This window comes from Phaseolus vulgaris, chromosome 10 (genome assembly GCF_051622355.1).
Source record: "Phaseolus vulgaris cultivar YP4 chromosome 10, ASM5162235v1, whole genome shotgun sequence".
In the NCBI taxonomy this organism is placed as follows: domain Eukaryota; kingdom Viridiplantae; phylum Streptophyta; class Magnoliopsida; order Fabales; family Fabaceae; genus Phaseolus; species Phaseolus vulgaris.
This window is the reverse complement of record NC_143507.1, coordinates 25,623,140-25,642,369: the sequence shown is the minus strand read 5'-3', so window position 1 is coordinate 25,642,369 and position 19,230 is coordinate 25,623,140. Positions and strand designations below refer to the sequence as shown.

General features: G+C 50.2%; 1 protein-coding gene across 1 annotated transcript; it reads left to right on the top strand.

The window, feature by feature from the left end:
* Positions 1–14,500: 14,500 nt before the first annotated feature.
* On the top strand, positions 14,501–18,041 carry LOC137814938 (uncharacterized). Its single transcript, XM_090296109.1, has 4 exons — positions 14,501–15,682; positions 15,776–16,659; positions 17,042–17,648; positions 17,820–18,041. Exons 1-4 carry the CDS (start codon positions 14,501–14,503, stop codon positions 18,039–18,041), a joined length of 2,895 nt encoding a protein of 964 aa, XP_090152235.1.
* Positions 18,042–19,230: the final 1,189 nt, after the last annotated feature.

Sequence of the window (19,230 nt, the reverse complement as noted above, 5' to 3'; positions counted from 1 at the left end):
GCTCGAACAAGCAACTAGAGAGTTTCTGGGAAATTTGCCAAAAGTTCGAACCCCGTTCCCAACATTCAAAGCACTATTTAAGCTCTTCACGCATTCAAAGGGCCTTAAAGCGCATTTAATTATAAAAACACTCAGCGCATTTAAGACTTTCGAAACGTTTGAGAGCATTTATAGTACCTTAAACGCTCGAAAGAGAAAACTGTATTAAATGACTTTAATTACCTGGTACCTGACTAGAGGGTGTTTCTATTCTGACCTGGCTGTCGTACACGTGGAGGGCCTCACAGCGCCATGACCCCATCTGGGGGCGTTTCTACGTGTGAGTCCTCCTGCTTGGGAGTGCTACTGCGCGAGGGGTGACTTTTTTGGGTGCCAACTCATGCCCCCAATCATCTAGTCACTCACTTTGAGAGCGTATCTGTCTTCCTCTCGTACCCTGCACCTGGCTACCCTGGGCGTGACCCTCCCCTTGAGTCGTATCTGTCCCAAAGGCGTCTCTGGGGCGGCAGGGGTACTTCACGAGTCAGGCTGCCCTACACTAGTGCTATTACTATGGCCTTGAAGCCACCTTTTCCTTCTCTTTATCACTATTCCCTGGTTATCAGGGGTCTGAGGCCTTCCCACGGCGTCGCCCCCTCCATGGTCTTTCGTACCCATGGGTGTCGGGGAACCGCGCTGTGACTGCCTTGACTTAATGATATTTGCTCTTGGAGACGCCCTGGTTGGGCGACGCCTTCGCCTAGGCGACGCCTTGCCTTGGCGACGCTTCCTCTTGGCGAAACTGGCACTTGGCGTCTCTTCACCTAGACGATGCCTTGTGTTGACTTTGACTCCAGGCGTTGACTTTGACTTTGACTTTCTCAACGCCCGGATACGGGACGGTACATTTACTATATTGAATGTGTTACCCTCGATACATCTCTTCATCGCTTTTGGCTTTAACTTTTTAGGTAGCACGTGACCTTCTTCCTTACTCTTCCCTTCTTAGTCGCAATACATACCCTTCTCCTGATCTTTCATTTAGAACTTCACTTGGCCTTCGTTTCTATGAGGAATCTTCCTCATGAAGGCGTCGCCTGCCTCGTCATTGCCCAAAGGCAAGGGAGGATTTAACTTCGCGTATTTTTCGTATCTCCGATGACTCGTGTTCTTATGCTTCTTCTTCTTGCTCTTAGAATTTCTCTTGCCTTCTGAACTTAGAAAAGTTTTCAACTTGACCTTTACTTACTTGTCTTGAGCCCCCAGGTACTTACTGCGAAAGGCATTGCTAGTTTTATCATCGCTTAAGATGATAAAAGGGGTCTCATCTCTTTTCTGGCCTCGCCATTGCTCAAGGGCGAGGGAGAACCTTATCTCTTTTATGGCCTCAACATCGCTCGAGGGCGAGGAGGACTTATCTTATCTGTACTGGGTGTCCACACTCAAGGAGAGACCTGCTGAACACGAGGTCGTATCGTCCTCAGCGTGTCTAAACACTTGGGACAAAGTCATGCTTTGGTGCCCACGCCCGTGGAGAGGCCTATTACAGTAGCGTCGTATCGTCCACGAAGTGTCTAAACGCCAAGGCAACTTAGCCCTTATCTCTGCGCGCTTGGTGCCCACGCCTAAGGAGAGACCCACCCGGGGTAGTGTCGTTTCGTCCCCAGGGTGTCTGAAAACACCAAGGCGATCAGTGTTCTTGGTGCCCACGCCCAGGGAGAGGCGTGTTGGAAACATCGTCGTATCGTCCCTGGTGTGACTAAACACCAAGATGACCAGGGATTTTGGTGATTACGCCCAAGGAGAAGGTTTCCCGAAGGATGGCGCTTCTCCTCAGCTGCGTGTATCTGCACCAAGTGACCTGGTTCTCCACTGCTCCGAAACTTCTTACTGTCTGATGCCCACGCTCGAAGGAAACGCCCCCCGCCACTTCCTTGCGAGGTGTCTAAACATCAGATACCGGGGCTAGCCGCTCTCACCTGAGGAGGGGGCGTCCTGAAGGAATCCCTTAACCCCTGCTCAGGGACTAGACGCCCAGATTTTAACTTATACTTATGTGTACCTTTTAGCTCGACGCCTGCGCTTGAGAGTGTGCTCTCGTCACTCGCCTTGGGGTGTCATCTCGTTCAAGCTGGTTTGCGCACTCGACGCCCGCTCCCTTATCTGGCGATGCCTACGCTGGGCGATGCCTACCCCTAACGACGCCTACGCCTGGTGACGCCCACACCTGGCGACGCCTCAAGCCTTTGTTTTTGTTTCTTAATCTTTGCTTTTACGTTGTGAGAGAAGGAAAAACTTGAGACAAAGTTTTCTTGAACTTCTTTTTTACTTGGCTGACTTCATTAAAAAACCCCTGAAAGGGAAAAAGAGTGTCCCCTTTTAAACTGTATACTACATACTGTTTTCAGTTGAAATAAAACTTTAAATTGGCTATTTCTTCCATGGGCAAGGCCTACCCATGTGCTTCTTCTAAGTGCGTGTCTTCCCTGGGCGTCGCCTCCGCGGGTGAGGCCTCGACAGGCGTTGACTCCACGGGCATCTCCTCTTCCAAGGGCTCTACCTCCATTGGCGTATCTGAAACGGGCGGGCGTTCCATCACCATGACTACCCCCCCTTTTCGTTTTTAAGCTATTCTCGTATCATTTTCGGGGCTCCTCTTGATCAGACTTGATCACAATCACCTTGCCACTAAGGTTTGGTAGCTTCATCTTCATGTGGCGCGTGGAGGCCACTGCTCTTAGCCTATTCAGTGCCAGCCTACCCAACAGAATATTGTAAGCTGAATTGGCATTAACTACCAAGTACTGAATGCTCTCTGTACGGGACGACGTTCCATCTGTAAACGTCGTCCTTAGCTCCAAGTAGCCTCGTACTTCTACTTGGTCCCCTGCAAACCCATACAAGCATCCGGTGTAGGGCCTCAGCAGGTCAGGGGACAACTGTAGCTTGTTGAAGGTCGACCAAAAGATGACATCTGCAGAACTGCCCTGGTCGACGAGAACTCTATGCACCTTTCTCCCAGTTGTCACAATCGAAATGACCACGGGGTCATTGTGATGTGGGACGACATCACGTAGATCAGCTTTCGTGAACACCAGGTCTGTCTCCCACGGGTCGTCCGAACCCTCTCCAGCAACTGAATTCACTAACCTCACATACCTCTTACGCTGAGAGGCAGTGGGCCCTCCCCCGAAGAAGCCACCAGAGATGGTGTGTACTTCTCCGTGGATTGGCATCTCGTGCGCCTGATCTTCCTTTGGTACTGCCAAGGCCGCGACCATAGCAGACCCGACCAGGTAATCTTTCAGAAAACCATTCTTCACCAGTTCATCTAACTGATGGCCCAGCGCCAAGCAGTTGTTGATGTGGTGCCCAAAAGCCTCGTGGAACTCGCACCACGAGTCTTTGTGAGGTCCCAACACTTTATCTGTCTTCACTGGTGGCCTCAGCCTGTCAGCTATATTTAGCACAACAATAAGATCTTTAAGTTCCACCACGAAATTGTGCCTCATCGGCCTATTCCCTTCCTTCGCCGGCCTGTTTCCCTCCACTCGTCCCCTAGCTTTGGGCGTCTCCTCTCCTGGTTCTTCCCTCCCGTCGTTACCTCGTTGACCCTGGCAGGTTGTGCACGCGACGGTGCTCTCGGGCGTGCGGGTGCAATACTTGTGCGCTTCTCGCACACCTCGCCCTCAGTGGCGATGTGTTCCACAGCGCGACGCCTTATCTCAGCAAAAGTTCGAGGGCGGTTTTGAATGATTAACGTGCAGAAAGCCCAGGGCACACCCCCTTTCTGAACGCGTAGGCAATCATGGGCTCCTCTGTGGTGCCAACTTTCACCACCTGAACCTCGAAGCGATTGATATACTCCTTCAAGGTCTCGCCTTGCTACTGCTTCACTCAAACAAGTCATACGAAATTGGTGGTGGAGCCCTGTTGGCTAGGTATTGCTCTCTAAACAACTGTGAAAGCTGTGCGAAAGATGTGATATGGCCATTTGGAAGGCTGATGAACCAGTCCATGGTCATCCCAGTCAGAGTGCTCATGAAGAGATTCCATCTTACGGCGTTGGAGCCGCCTACCAGCATCATCTGCGTGTGGAACGCAGTGAGGTGTGCTTCGGGGTCTTCCATCCCAGTGAAGGTCACCTTAGGACCTACGAACGTGTTAGGAATTACCGCCTCCAAGATCGACTGCGAGAACGGCGTAGAAAACTCCCTTAGAGGAGTGAAATACTCGCGCTCATCTGCATCGCGTAGCACTGAGTTGTTGACCAACCCGCGGCGCAACTCCTCATTCGCGCGGCATAACTCTTCATTTCTCGCCTGAAACGCCGCGAGATCCGCTTGCATGCGTTCCTGCTCAACCTTCGATGCCGCCATTGCCTCCTGCAATCCCTGCATCATATCCATGACCTACTGCATAGTCATGTCTCCACTCTCAGCACGCGTCGAACTTTGCCTGGTGGTCCTCATTTTCAGCAATTTCTTGAAACTCTTCCAACTGTTACGGCGGTTCTGACAAACTCTCCGGTGGAATCGAGCGAGATTGAGAACGAACGATGAAAACTTCGTGAAACTAAAGAACAAATGGTTGAAACTTCAAGAAGATGGAGAAAACGATGGGAACTCGAACTGGACTGACGAACAACCGATGAAAACTGAATAAAATCGGAAAACAAACGGTGAAAACCACGAGCAACGACGTATCTTCAGCAAACTTCAAACGAAAATGAACAAACGGTGAACTGAACTGAACTTCACGATGAACTGTGGATCTTGGACGATTCTTGAAAAACGATCTTCGAGAACTGCGACTGAAAAACCTCTAACACTTGCGGTGGGAGTTGATGTTTTATATCGGCCCCACGGTGGGCGCCAAATGTTCCTACCGGTTGACCAATGAAATCTTCGTGCGTAGCTTTGAATCGCGATCAAGGACTCCTTCGTCACCAACTCAGATCTTCACCCTGCTTCGCCGTGAATACCTGAAACAAGGAAGAACAAAGGGGTGCCCTCGCGGCCGTTTGCACTCCGACGATCAAGTCAGCAAGCAAGAACACTAAACACCTCCGTATCGGAGCACCGTAACAAAATGCATGGAGGTGTGTAACTAACTCGTAACTAACTTCTCTCTCTCTCCAACCACTCGTGCATACAATGAGTAAGCAAGCAAGCGATTAGAGTGTGTGTGTAAACTGAGTAAAACGTACCTTACTAAGCTTTTAGAGAAGATTATATACTTTGGGTTTCAGTGCTTACTGCCACGTGTCCTTCTGACTTAACCGCAATTCCACGTGGAAGAACTTACAGCGCTATAACCCAACTTAGGGAAATTCCAACGTGTAAGTCTTGCTTCCTCGAAGTGCATCTGGCGCGAGGGGTGACTATCTGGGTGCCAACTCATGCCCCCAGCTTCCAGTCACGCACCCTGGGAGTGTATCTGCCTTCCTCTCGTACTACGCACATGGTTCGCCCCTGGGCGTGGCCCTCTCCTAGGTCGTATCTGTCCCTCTTCACGAGTCAAGTTACCCCCTACTGGTATTGGGACTATGGCTTTGGAGCCTCCTAGTCCGTACCGTGGCCTCTTAATGTGTCGCCCCCTCCACGGTCTTCCCTACCAGTGGGTATCGAGGGGTGACATCATCGTCTTCATCGACACCCCAACCTGGCGACGCCCACATCTGCCGATGCCCACACCTAGCGACGCCCACATCTGGCGATGCCCACACCTAGCGACGCCCACATCTGACGACGCCCAAAGTGGTCAACCTGTTGACTTTCTCCCTTGGGCCCCTTGGTGGGTCCCACCATATGTTTGACTTTGACTTTGGCTTTGACTTTGGTCAACGCTCAGGGACGGCACGGTACACTAACGTTGGAGCAAATCTGTTAAAAACAGATTTTCAAAAAGCTGTTACAAAGACTTACATTTAATCGGTTAAAACCACGATTTAACTGGTTGAATGCTCTTGTCAGTTATAAAACAATTTTAAAAACTTCTTTTTCAGCTAAGTTACAAACAACCGATTATCTCGACACTTTAATCGGTTGTTCTTCCCTTTGTATGGAAAAACACTTTAATCTTTAAAAACAGTTTGAAATAAGCTTTGTCTGAGATTCAAAACTGATCTTACAAAGATTCTAAACCCCAAACCAAAACCTAAACCTAAAACATCACATAGCTTCCAGCTTCATGAGGATTTGGCACATCGATCAAAGCTTCCCATCTTCAACACCGGGCTGATATGGAGACGAGTCAATAGGGGTCGATGTCAAGTCGAGTCGGTCCGGGCCCATGTGTAGCCGAGTCAGTTGGGGCCCATGTCGAGTCAAGTTAGTTGGGGTCGATTTTAAGTCGGTTTGCCCGGGTCGATTTTAAGTCAGTTCGAGCCAAATCGACCCGATCCCATTCGAGTTATGTCGGTCCAAACCCATAACGAGTAGAGTTGGCCCAGACCGATGTTGAGCAGAGTCGGTCCGGGCCGATTTCAAGTTGATTTGGTTCGAACCCATGTTCAGCCGAGTTGGCTTGGACCCATGCCGAGCTGAGTCAGCTCGAACCCATGTTGACTCGAGTTGGTCCGGGCCCATGTCAAACCGAGTCGGTCTGGGCAGATGTCTTCTTGTTGTGGAGTCGATCCAGTCCTGAACGATGTCGAATCGAGTCAGTCTTAGAATATGTCGAGCGAGTTGGTCTAGACCGAAGTCGAGTCGAGTCGGCCTGAGCCCATCTCAAGGTGAATCGGTCCGAGCCCATCTCCAGGTGAGTCGGTATAGGCCCATCTTGAGCCAAGTCGGTGTTGGTCGATGTCGAAACGAGTCAGTCGATGCCGATGTCGACCTGAGTTAGCCCGACCCATGTTGAACCAAGTAAGTCCAGGCCGATGTCAACCTGAATCGTTCTGGACCCATTTGGAGCCGAGTCAAGCCGCTTCCCTTAGGCCGATTTCAAGCCGAGTCGGCCTGGCCGACGTCGAGTCGAGTGGAGTCTCCCTTGGCCCATGTTAAGTCGAGTTGACTCGGGCCTAGGTGGAGCCAATTCGGCCCGGGCTGAGGTCGAGCAAAGTCTGTCCATACCCATGTCGAGCCGAATGGGCACGGGCCCAGTTTGAGTGACCACCAGGCTCAGGTCAGGTCGAGTCGGCTCAAGCCCATGGAAGACTGAGTGGTCCCAAGCCCATGTTGACTCAGACCCAACTAGAGTTCGGTCTGCCTAGGCACATGTTGAGTTGAGTCAGTCTGAACCCATGTTGAGTCGAGTTGGGTTGGGCTCATATCGAGTCGAGTGACTTAGGCCATGTCAAGCTGAGCCTTGTTGGTACTAGGTTGAGCCTAGTCTTCCCGAGTTCGAAACGTGAGTTGGCCCAGATTCACATTGATCCAATTCGGCCAGATCCAAACCTATCCAAGTGAGCCTGAATCCAGATCTAACCAAGTGGATCTAGGTATAGATCTAACTAAATTGAAAAATAAATGTGAATTTTAAATCCAATCTATTTGTTTTAAAGCTAAATTGAAAAATAGATGTGAATTTTAAATTCAATCTATTTATTTTGATTTAAAATGAATGTAGATTGAATTTTTAAAAAAATTCAATCCATAATCACCTAGCCACGGCAAACTAGTACACATCATGGTCATCTCATACATATAAATACAACTATAAAGAATATTTCTGATTACTTAATATTTAATATTTGTTTAATATTTAAATATTATTATATTTTTATTAACATATTAACTTGAATGTTAAAAAATCTTCTGAAAATAAACTTTCCCTCAAAATTAATAATAAAACTCAACAATATTCCAAAAAGAAAATCGATCTTCATCAATACTTAAATTCAACGTCTAAAAAAGTCCAAATCCGATAAGAATATAGTGCAACACCAATATTTATCTTATTGAAGAGAGAGAAAGTTTTGGCTCTAGAACACGTAGAACACCTACATTTTTTAAGGGAGGGAAAGCAAATTGAAAGTAGCAATGGCAGGAGACAAGATAATTATTTATTTATTTTGTGTGCCGTGGGTTGTTTTGTAGCGATGATTAATGGGCACACATGTGAACAGGTAGGTACTTCATAATTAATTAACTTTCTGCACAATGAGAGCAGTGTTTGGATTCATTCGTTTTAGTTGTTTGCAGAATGACATATAACTACACATAGTTGTCATTTCATCTTTCATTTCTTGAGGATTCTCTAATACGCTAAGTATGTCGATAAAAAAAAACTAAGGAATGAAATTCCAATATTCTAGACAATAATAAATTTACAATAATTCTGAAAAAAAAAATACAAATCATTAATAATTTAACACCCCTAATAATTAGTTAGTTAATTACATTTCTTAACTCCTATAATATGATTAAGAGGTTATTGTATATGTGTTACATTTCATAACTTTCTCATAGATAAATATATTTATACCCTCCTCCGTGTAATTTAAAGAAAACAATGAAAATAAATTTAATATTTCATTCTTCCGGATACTTTGTTAGGAATTTCAACCGATATTCACATGTGAAATAAACATTAATGACATATAAGTAACTCATAATACATTATGCATCACTTTCTACCAAATTGTAAGATAATGGATTCAGATAGTTGCGTCCTAGTCATATATATTTTTTGTTTAATGAAAAATGTTGAATGCGATAATTTTAATATTATAAATTTAATTTTTAGTAAGACAATTATTTAGAAAAAAAAGATTATTAAATGTGGTATCAATTATCATGTAATGGAAATTAAATAAATTAAATTATAATTGAATTCTAATATTTGAGTTAAATTTTTAAATAAAAAGAGTTTTTTTTAATAGTATATTATTTAACTTTTTCATTTCTATTCAACATAGAATTCAAATTCACATATTATATTGATCTTGCTGGTTGACCTAGCGTAAGAGCGTTGCCTCGTCACGAACCTCCTCACCAGCTTGACTCCACGTGGCCTTCAAGTCCACACCACAGAAAACCTCTCTGAGAACCTGAAAACACAAGGTGGCGCCTCTGCGGCCGGTGGCGCTCCGACGCTCAAGTCAGTAACAAGAACACCCAAAAACTGAGAGAAAATATGCTTTGTAGAACCGTACTAAAGGCACACAACCCTAGCAATGAGCCGTAATGAAAACGTACATCTGCAAATTCTGTTAAGTTTACCTTTATAGCTAGGTTTCTTCTCTCTCCAGGCCGTTATGCTTTTGGACGCGTGGCTCGCATCCAGCCCTACACGTGTCGCCATCTGGGCTGGGATAGCAGGTACCGCCCAGCCCGACACGTGTCATCATCTGAGCTAGGATAGTGATCCGGTCGGTCATCGGTAGTCGATGACGTCAGCAGCAGATAACCACGTGGACCACTCGCAGGGTGACACGTGGATCAGGTGGCAGAGAAATCAGGGAGGAGATCACCCCGAACGGTGATCGGTGGTCAGTAACCGAGTGGCTACCGACAGATCAGTTCCAAGATAAACACCTGGGGGGAGAACGCGAGAAGCAATAGAGCACCGATCAGTCATCGGGTGCATGGTCATCGCGATTTCGTGTTACACACAGTTAAACTGGGACTGAGATTCCCAGCAAGAGCGTTACGCATGGACCTCGCATGATCATATCTCAGAGAAAGAGGAGCTGCTCGCCGGTAGAATCGTGCACGAGAGTGGCCTGAGGGAGTTAGTAAACCGGTCAGTGATTGGTGACTCTCTTAACCCATTACGTGCATGACATCGTGAAGGGGAAATCGTTTAGGCAGAGAGCAATGCTTGGTGAGTGTGCCTAGTCCAGCCACACCTGGCGTTCTCCTGGGAGTGTGCGATTCACCCAGATGGAAGAAACGCGCTAAGTTACTCCGCAAGGGAATAACTTAGGCGCACAAAGAGATGCACTAGAGCCCTTCAGGTAGTGGCACGTGTACGGTTAGATGTGAGTTGCATGCCTCCACGTGTCACCATCTGAGAGGGGCGCGGCCAAGATAAAGGTGCACTCCGCGTCGTGAAAGGTACACACAGAAAACACACACACCCACGTTTTTACTGATTGTGGTACGTTTTCGCACAATAGCGTAACAGAATTCTGACACACGCAGAGGATAGCGTAACAGAATTCTGTTAGGCACAGACATAGAGAGAGAAAAAAGAGAATCAGAGAGAGATTCAGTGAGATTTTTGTTGGTGGTTCTGTGACATAACTTGAGCATCGGAGTGCAAACGGCCGCTAGAGGCGCCGTCTGTGTGTTTTGCAGGTTGCGCTTGAAGTTCCCGGAGAAGGTTCTAAGAGCATTCTTGCGGATAGCACAGTTGCATAGGCGGGGTAAGGAAGCGACAAAGAAATTCCTCCACGCTTGAGTTGGCGACAGGATCAGATAGCTTGAGTGTCATATCTCTATTGCATCCAACCCTACACGTGTCATCATCTGGATTGGAGTAATAGGTAGCATCCAAACCTACACGTGTCGTCATCTGGGTTGGGGCAACTTGAACGTTATTTCTGTGTAATAATCAGCCGCGCGGCTAAGTCCTCTACTCAAGGAGCAAGCTAGCACGCAATATGCCCTAGAACACCACCTGACAAGGCGAGTATCGGGTGCAGCAACATGCACCATCCCTATGACGTCGCTTGTCGTTAGTGGTACCTCCCTTATTGCTACACCATACATGTTCTAGCTGGGGGAACCTTGCCGCCAGCGAATGTCCACTCTAAGAATCCTGTCGCTGATGGGCAAGCTGTTCCCTTCAGCCTACTCGACCTCCATGCCCCATGCTAGCGCAACAATCATCTCATTGGACTTACACGCTTGGACTTACTCTTCTAAGTTCCCAACAGCCTTAACTAAGTCTGTTGGGAAATCCGGCGACGTGCTTCTTGCGGCGACGTCAGGTCAGCTTGTCGCCAATCGTCTAACACGTCGATGTTATACAATCTCGGCGACAACCGATTATGTACGTTGTAGCACGCCGCTTCTGCGAGCGGCGACTACACTAGCTTCTGAACCACTCGCCCTTCTCTAGCCACGTGCTCTACTAAGCACGCCTCACGTAGTCACGTGCTAGACACGTCATCACACCCGATGACCTGGTCGGTACACAAGCCCCCAATCTCGAGCTGCGACTTGTTCAGCGAGAGGACTAAAGAGGTTTAAATCCGGCGTCCTAATTGGCTTTGCGCGTTGGCGCTCGTACTGTTCACTGACTTGACACTTCACCAACTCCTTCGATCATTTGACACGTGGATTCATCAACGGCCATTACTCATTGTCGTTTGCGCTTCTCGCAACGTTTGAAACTCTTAAACACTTCGCGCCATTTCACTGTTTCATTATCTTCTACCTCTCTTCAGACTCTCGAAACGCTTCAGCGAACGCTTCGATTCCCCCAACCACCATCTTTCTTAATACTCTTCTGATCATCCAAAGGTAACTTTTTTATCACTTCTACTGATATTTGCTGCATTTTAATCGGTTTGCATCATCCATTAACTGTCTGGAGCATACGTTGAGGGATGTTTTCTCTGCTTTGTTTTCTCTTTTCTGCGTTTAGGGTTTCTGAACCTTTTCTCTGCGAGCCCCCCTTGTTCTTCCATCTCCTTCTCTTCTGTCGAGTCTCTCTGGTTACGAACTCTCATATCTTCCCTTTTCGTCTTCTTGCAGCTTCCTCGATGGCTCGTTCAAAAATCACACCAAACCCTTCTCCATCTCCTCGCGACCCTCTGACGAAAACCCGTAGGGCAAACCCTTCCTCTTCCCGCGACCCCCCAAGGGATCCCAACATCCCTTCCGACCGAGTCGCGAGACCCGCGTCCTCTCGACCTAGCCAACCATAACCAAACCCCCACAACCCAGCGCGATGGTGAGGCCTCTTCCAGACTACAAACGACTATACCCGTGGGCTTCCGTAACCCTGCTGGTGAGACTTCATCCATCAACTCTGATCGCGATATCCTTCGTCTCAAGAAAGGTGATCCGGATCACCTCTCTTTCAGCAAAGAGCACGATGACAAAGTATCTATGCGCCCTTGTCCTCCCGGTGAACCCATCTGCACCGATAATCAGGGGAGTGACGACGCCCCTTTCTGCTTTGTCTATACCACTATGTTCAAGAAGGTCAAGCTTCGGTTTCCCTTCACACGCTTTGAGAGGGAGCTTCTGACCGAGCTCGACATAGCCCCCGCCCAGCTTCATCCCAACAGCTAGGCGTTCGTCCGGGCTTACCAAATTATTTGTGCGCACTTGGGACATCTGGCCTCGGTGGATGTGTTCCTCTACTTGTTCGAGACGAAGAACCTGGGCGATCGTCTATGGGTTAGCCTCAATGGGGTCGCTGGGAGGTCCATTCTCTCCATCTTCCAGCAATCCTATAAGAACTGAAAAATGGAAGTTCGTGCGTGTTTGCTGTAGCGACCAAGACCCTTCCCTTCTCAACGGGTTCCCCTTGTATTGGGTGAACAAGGGGAAGAAGGAGTCGAGCTTCAGGAAGGCCAGGGGGCCAGAAAAAATGGGAGAGCTCGACAAGGACTTGTGCGGTTTCTGGAAAAGAGCCGCCTCCTCCAACGTGATTATGCCCACTTCCTCCATCATCTTCTACGAGTTTCTCGAAGGCCAGCTAGACGTTCACATAGGTTTGTCCTTAAGCCCTTGAGTTCCCTTAGCTTACACTTGCATCGCCCTGTCTTTACTTTGATGTTGTTGTTCTGACTTGTGTGTGGTTTTAACCTTCCCCATGCATTGTCTTATATTGCTTATCTTTCTGTGCATTGTTAACTACTGAATTCTTGTGCTGGTTGGTAACTGTGGGTCACTAATGCAGATATGATGCTGGGGAAGGATAGGATGGCTGAACTACGCGCCATAGCCAAGTCCCATAAACTTGCGGCGGGCTCCCAAACGGTCCCAAACTCTGTCGTGGAGATTGCCGCTGCCCAAGGCCAATCTCTGCCAGTGGGTCCACCCGCAGTTGCTGCTCTTCCAGCACCCCAGCGCAAGAAACTACCCCTCAAGAAGGCTAAGAGGAAAGACCCCAGGGTAGTGTCAGACGAAGAGGCGGACGAATGCACCGAGGACGGGCTAGTCTGCAAGAGGAAGAGGGGGGCTGTGATCGAGCCCCCAGCCATTGAAAGCGCCGCCCCAAACTATATCGAGATCCCCCCCAGCGCCTCCACGCCATTCGAGTCCGCTGGGGATGTTCTTGCTTCAAACGCCTCAGTTGCTGAAGCTGTTCCTGAGCAACTTTCTGATACGCAAGCCTCTTCCCAAGTCGCCGAAGAACTTCCTGCCTCACCACCACGCCTCGAAGCTCCCCCCGCCATCCAACCTTGTGAGGGTGGTGGTGAGCACCAACCTCCGCCTCCTCCAGCAACCTCAAGCCTCCCAGCCCCTCTTCAGGAAGCCTTGAAGTCCTTCACCGTGCGCCTAAGTGCCATGGTTGACGATTGTCTTCCCCAAATCGTCGGCGAAGGGCTAAGGGACTCCTTGGAGAAGTTCGAACTTGATAACCGGGTCCATCAGGAGGTGGCGAGCACCGCTGATCCGGTCGGTCATCGGTTTGGGATGACGTCAGCCACTGATGGCCACGTGGGCTGTTCTTAGTGAGACAGGTGGGCCAAGGAAGCTAGTGTGTCTTGAAGAGGGTGATCAGGCGGAGATCGGTGGTCAGGAGGAGATCAGAGATCGGAGAGGTTATGCGTTCTATGGTACCATGCATGAGAGTGGTCCAAGGAAGCCATTCGGTCGGTGGTCGAATCCCTCTCGGCCCGTAACGTGCACGGGGCAGGACAGAGGTGATCGCCCATGCGTTAGGTAGTACCTGGTATGCGCGATTGGCCCAGTCGCACCTGGTACGTACACAAAGGTTACACGAGACATCCAACGAAAGAAGCACGCTAAGTTACTTTGTGTATAGACAACGTGGGAGCGCAGGAGGTTATATAAAGGCATTCCACGTTGTTACAGAGGTACGCTTTTAATACGGATAAGTGGCTAGTTTTCGCGCAGAGAGAAGGGAGAGAATTAGCAGAGAACACAGTCCTTACAGAGATCATAGAGTGAACTACTCTTTGGTGGTTTTGTTTGCTGACTTACGGTAGGCTGAGTGAGACGCTGCGGAGCTTTCAAAGGACAAGTCACCGGCAAGATCATTTGGCGCCCACCGTGGGGCCCGTGTGAAATTGTGATCCCATCCACTGTGCTGCCAGATTTCCTGTGTTCTTAAGATTCTTTGCTGCAAGAATGAGGAAGACAAGGCAAACTACACCCGTGCCATCCGTCGAAGAAGGAGCTGTAACGATGGCGCAAGTCTTCGAGATAATGCGTGCGCTGCAAGACGATGTGGCGGCGTCAAGAATGGCGCAAGAAAGGATGCAAGCAGACTTGGCTGCATCGCAGGGCAGAAACGAAGATTTGAACCGGGTTAACGAGGAAATGCGCCAGTATTTACAGGCGCAGAAAGAGAGGGTGGCGGAGGAAAGAGTGGCGCCACCACCATCCCCCCCAGGACTTTCCCCATGCCATTCTCATATGAAATAATGGGTGCAGTCGTACCACCAGGCTTAGTGGGGGTGAAGGCCTCGTTCACGGGGGTAGAGGATCCAGAAGCACTCCTGACGGCTTTCCACACCCAAATGATGCTTTCTGGAGGCTCGGATGCCGTATATTGCAAACTATTCATGAGTACCCTGAGTGGGATTGCGCTGGAATGGTTTGTAAGCCTGCCAGATGGCCACATCACATCGTTTCAACAATTCTCAAAGTTGTTCAGGGAGCAATATATCGTGAACAGGGCACCCCCAGTGGTGTCCTACGATCTTTTCGATGTGCGCCAGAACCAAGGCGATTCCCTCCAGGATTACCTTAGCCGTTTTGGGGCGCAGGTGGTGAGGCAGCCCAGCAAGGATGAAGATATGCTGGTGCACGCATTCAAGAAAGGGGTTCCTACGGGCCCCTTTAGTGAGTGTTTGATCAGGCACCGCCCCAGCACGTTCGCGGAGATTAGGCGTCGTGACGTGGCGCACATCACTGTAGAAACAGCGGTTTCTGAGAAAAGGGAAAGCGCGGTCCCTAACAAGTCGCGCGCAGGACCAAGCAGAACTCAGCAGCCGATGAGGGTGCACGAGGCCAAGGAGGGAAAGAGGGCTCAGGGAAAACCCCGCCCTTACGAGCCTCAAAGGGATCAGAATGGGGGGCGCACGAGGGAGAGTAACGCACCCCCTAGGTTTGATTTTGTGGTGGAGCTGGCGGAACTGATCGCCGTTCCAGCTATAGCAGCACGACTGCGAGCACCGGAGAAGACCGACAGGATGCTGGGGCGAAAGAAAGACGTGTGGTGTGAGTTCCATCAGGCCTATGGCCACCCACTTCGCGCGTGCTTGGCATTGGGACACCAACTCGCGGAGTTGGTAAAAACCGGCTTCCTGAGTGATTACCTGCGAGAGCCACAGGGCGATCAGACATCGGGGGCCCCAGCAGGGGATCCTCAGCACGAGGTACCGGTGCATGGGGAGGTGCACACGATCGCGGGAGGATTCTCTGGGGGAGGATGTACAGCCTCTCAGAGAAAGAAGTACGCGCGATCGGTGTTGGCAGTCGACTCGGCAGAGGAGGATCACTCCCCCGACGTCGACATTGTCTTCACCAAGGCTGATCTCCGGGACGTCGTGCCTCACGACAACGACCCGATAGTTATCTCCCTTGTCACGGCAGGGAGGAAGGTGCACAGGGTCCTTGTGGACCAGGGAAGCTCGGCAGACGTGATGTTCTGGCCGATATTCAGCAAACTGCAGCTGTCCCCTGATCTTTGGAAGCCGTACCCGGGGTGTTTGTATGGTTTCGCAGGGGACCAGGTAGAGGTGCGGGGCTATGTGGAGCTGAGGACCACATTCACGGATGGTGCCACAGCCTGCACTGAGAAGATTAAGTACTTGGTGGTCAATGCCCCGTCCGCTTACAACATACTGTTGGGAAGACCGACGCTCAACAGGTTAGGAGCCGTACCATCGACAAGGCACATGAAGGTAAAGATGCTTTCGATGGAGGGGGTAGTGGTTACCATTAAATCGGACCAAAAGGAAGCCCGCCGCTGCTATGAAAACAGTCTCAAGCAGCAGAGAAGCGTGTGCCATGTTACCACGACGCCGCCACCAAGGTCAGACAAGGGAAGAGCGGAGGTCGCGACGTTGGTAAGGGGCACGCACGGCGACGTGGAAATGGAAGAGGCGATGCTTGGGGGCACGGGAAGTGCCCGGGGTGAAGCTGAGGGGGCGAGAGGGATCGCGCCTCGCGAGTCTGGGATAGCGAAGGCGGTCATCGCAAGAGAAAGAAGACCCCACCCGACTGAGGGGTGGGTGGAGGCGGCGATCGAGGGAAGGGGGTTCAAGCTGGGAGGACAGCTCGACGAGGACACGCGACGACAGATCGCCAGGGTAATTGAGAAGAACATGGGCGCATTTGCGTGGACGGGCTCGGACATGCCGGGCATCGACCCGGACTTCCTCTGCCATCGCCTTGCAATGGATCCCCAGGTCCGACCGGTGCGCCAAAGGAGGAGGAAGTACAATGAGGAGAAGAGGCAGGTGATCCATGAAGAAACCCACAAACTCTTGGCCGCAGGGCATATCAAGGAAATCCAGTACCCAGAGTGGCTGGCCAATGTGGTGCTGGTGAAGAAGTCAAATGGCAAATGGAGGATGTGCGTGGATTTCACCGACCTCAATAAAGCATGCCCCAAGGACTCCTATCCCCTGCCTAGCATTGACCCCCTGGTAGATAGCGCGTCAGGATGCCAGCTGATGAGTTTCTTGGACGCCTTTTTGGGTTACAACCAGATCAGGATGCACCCGTCGGACGAGAGCAAGACCGCATTCATGACCGAGCGGTCCTGCTACTGTTATAAGGTAACGCCGTTCGGGTGGAAGAATGCGGGAGCCACCTATCAGAGGCTGATGGATAGAGTACTCTCGCCGATGCTGGGAAGGAACGTACAGGCATACGTCGATGACATGGTGGTCACCTCGCGAGGGAAGGAGGAGCATGTCACTGATCTGGAGGAACTTTTCACACGCCAAGTACAGGTTGAAGCTCAACCTAGAGAAATGTATCTTTGGTGTGGAAGCGGGGATGTTTCTTGGTTTCCTCCTAACAGAGCGAGGGATTGAGGCAAATCCCGAGAAATGTGCGGCGATCATGGCGATGAGGAGCCCGACGTCGGTAAAGGAAGTGCAGCAACTCACCGGTCGGCTGGCAGCTTTGTCGCGATTCATGTCCGCTGGAGGGGAGAAGGGCCATCCCTACTTCCAATGTCTCAAGCAGAACAGCAGGTTCGTTTGGACCGAAGAATGTGAGGAGGCATTTGTTAAGCTTAAAGAATATTTGGCAAGCCCGCCGGTGTTGTGCAAGCCGCAGACGGGCGCCCTTCTTCGTTTATACTTTGCTGTAACAGAGAGAGCGGTCAGTTCGGTTCTGGTCCAAGAGCAGGAGCTGGTCCAGAGACCTTTCTATTTTGTGAGCAAGGTGCTGCAGGGCCCCAAAGTAAGATATCAGGCTCTCGAGAAAGCAGCTTTGGCGGTGGTATTCTCAGCAAGAAGGCTGCGTCACTACTTTCACAGCTTCACGATTGTAGTGATGACTGATATTCCCATCCAAAAGGTGCTAAAAAAGCCGGATGTAGCCGGAAGAATGGTAAAGTGGGTCGTAGAATTATCTGAGTTTGATATCAGATACGAACCCCGAGGACCGATCAAGGGGCAGGTGTTCGCGGATTTCGTGGTTGAGTTGTCATCGGGCGACGCATCGCCAGAGGGCTCGGTCTTCCGGTGGGTCTTATCGGTAGACGGATCCTCAAACCAACAGGGGAGTGGCGCGGGGGTCATCCTAGAAGGCCCGAACGGGGTACTGATCGAGCAGTCCCTGCGTTTCACCTTCAAAGCCAGCAACAACCAGGCGGAGTACGAGGCCCTAATCGCCGGAATGCTGCTGGCAAAGGAGATGGGAGCAAGAAGTTTAACGGCCAAAACCGATTCCCTGTTGGTCACTGGGCAGGTAACCGGGGAATTCCAGGCCAGAGACCCGTAAATGGCTGCGTACCTTGAGTATGTGCGCACCTTAAAGGTATCCTTTACAGCGTTTGAATTGATCCACGTACCAAAGGAGCAAAATGCCAGAGCTGACTTACTCGCCAAGCTAGCCAGCTCGGGCAAGGGGGGAAGGCAGAGGACCGTCATCCAGAAGACGCTGAAGGTACCTCGTGCGTTCGTTACAGATAACCAAGTGCTGCAGGTGTGCGATTCTCACGAGCGTGCCGCGATCGGGCATCGGTCTCTCACACAGGAAACCTTGAGAGCACCGAGGGTGAGAGCTCGACCGATGGCATCCAACGAGGTGATGGAGGTTGACGCTGCGGGAAGGGCCGACACGTGGTTGACACCATACCAGCGGTATCTGGCAGATGGGGTGCTTCCGCTGGAGCCGGCGGAGGCAAAGAGAATAAAGAAGAGCTCGAGCAAGTTCATCCTCATTGATGGGGACTGTTCCGTCCGGTTGACTGGGACGTCTTCGTGCACGACCTCAACCGTCAGCTAGGGACTCCTTCCCACTGGTTACCTGTGGATTCCTGCAAAAAGAGGACAAAAGGGCGCCCTAGCGGCCGTTTGCACTCCGACGCTCAAGTCAGCCAGCAAGAAACACCAAAACTATGCACCTCCGTCTCTGAGCACCGCGTATGGCACTCTGAAGGTCTTAAAAATGAACTGTGTATTGTGTGTATATTCTCGCTCTGGCAAACAACCCTCTTCTAGTCCCTTGTGCGTAGCCTCACGACTTCGAGCAAGCAACTAGAGTGTATTCTGGGGAAATTTGCCAAAGATTCGAACCTCGTTTCCAACATTCCCAGCGCTATTTAAACTACCCAAGCATTTAAAGCGCCTTAAAGCGCTTTTAATATAAAACGTAACGCACTTAATTAAGGCGTCTAATTAGAAAACGTAGCGCATTTAAGACGTTGAAACGCTTGGGAGCCATTATAGTACCTGAACGCTCGAAACAGAAACTGTATTGAATGACTTTAATTACCCGGTACCTGACTAAAAGGTGTTCTATTCTGACCTGGCTGTCGTACACGTGGAGGGCCTCACGACGCCATGACCCCATCTAGGGGCGTTTCTGCCCATCTGGGGACGTTTCTACGTGTGAGTCCTCCTGCCTGGGAGTGCTACTGCGCAAGGGGTGACTTTTTGGGTGCCAACTCATGCCCCAATCATCTAGT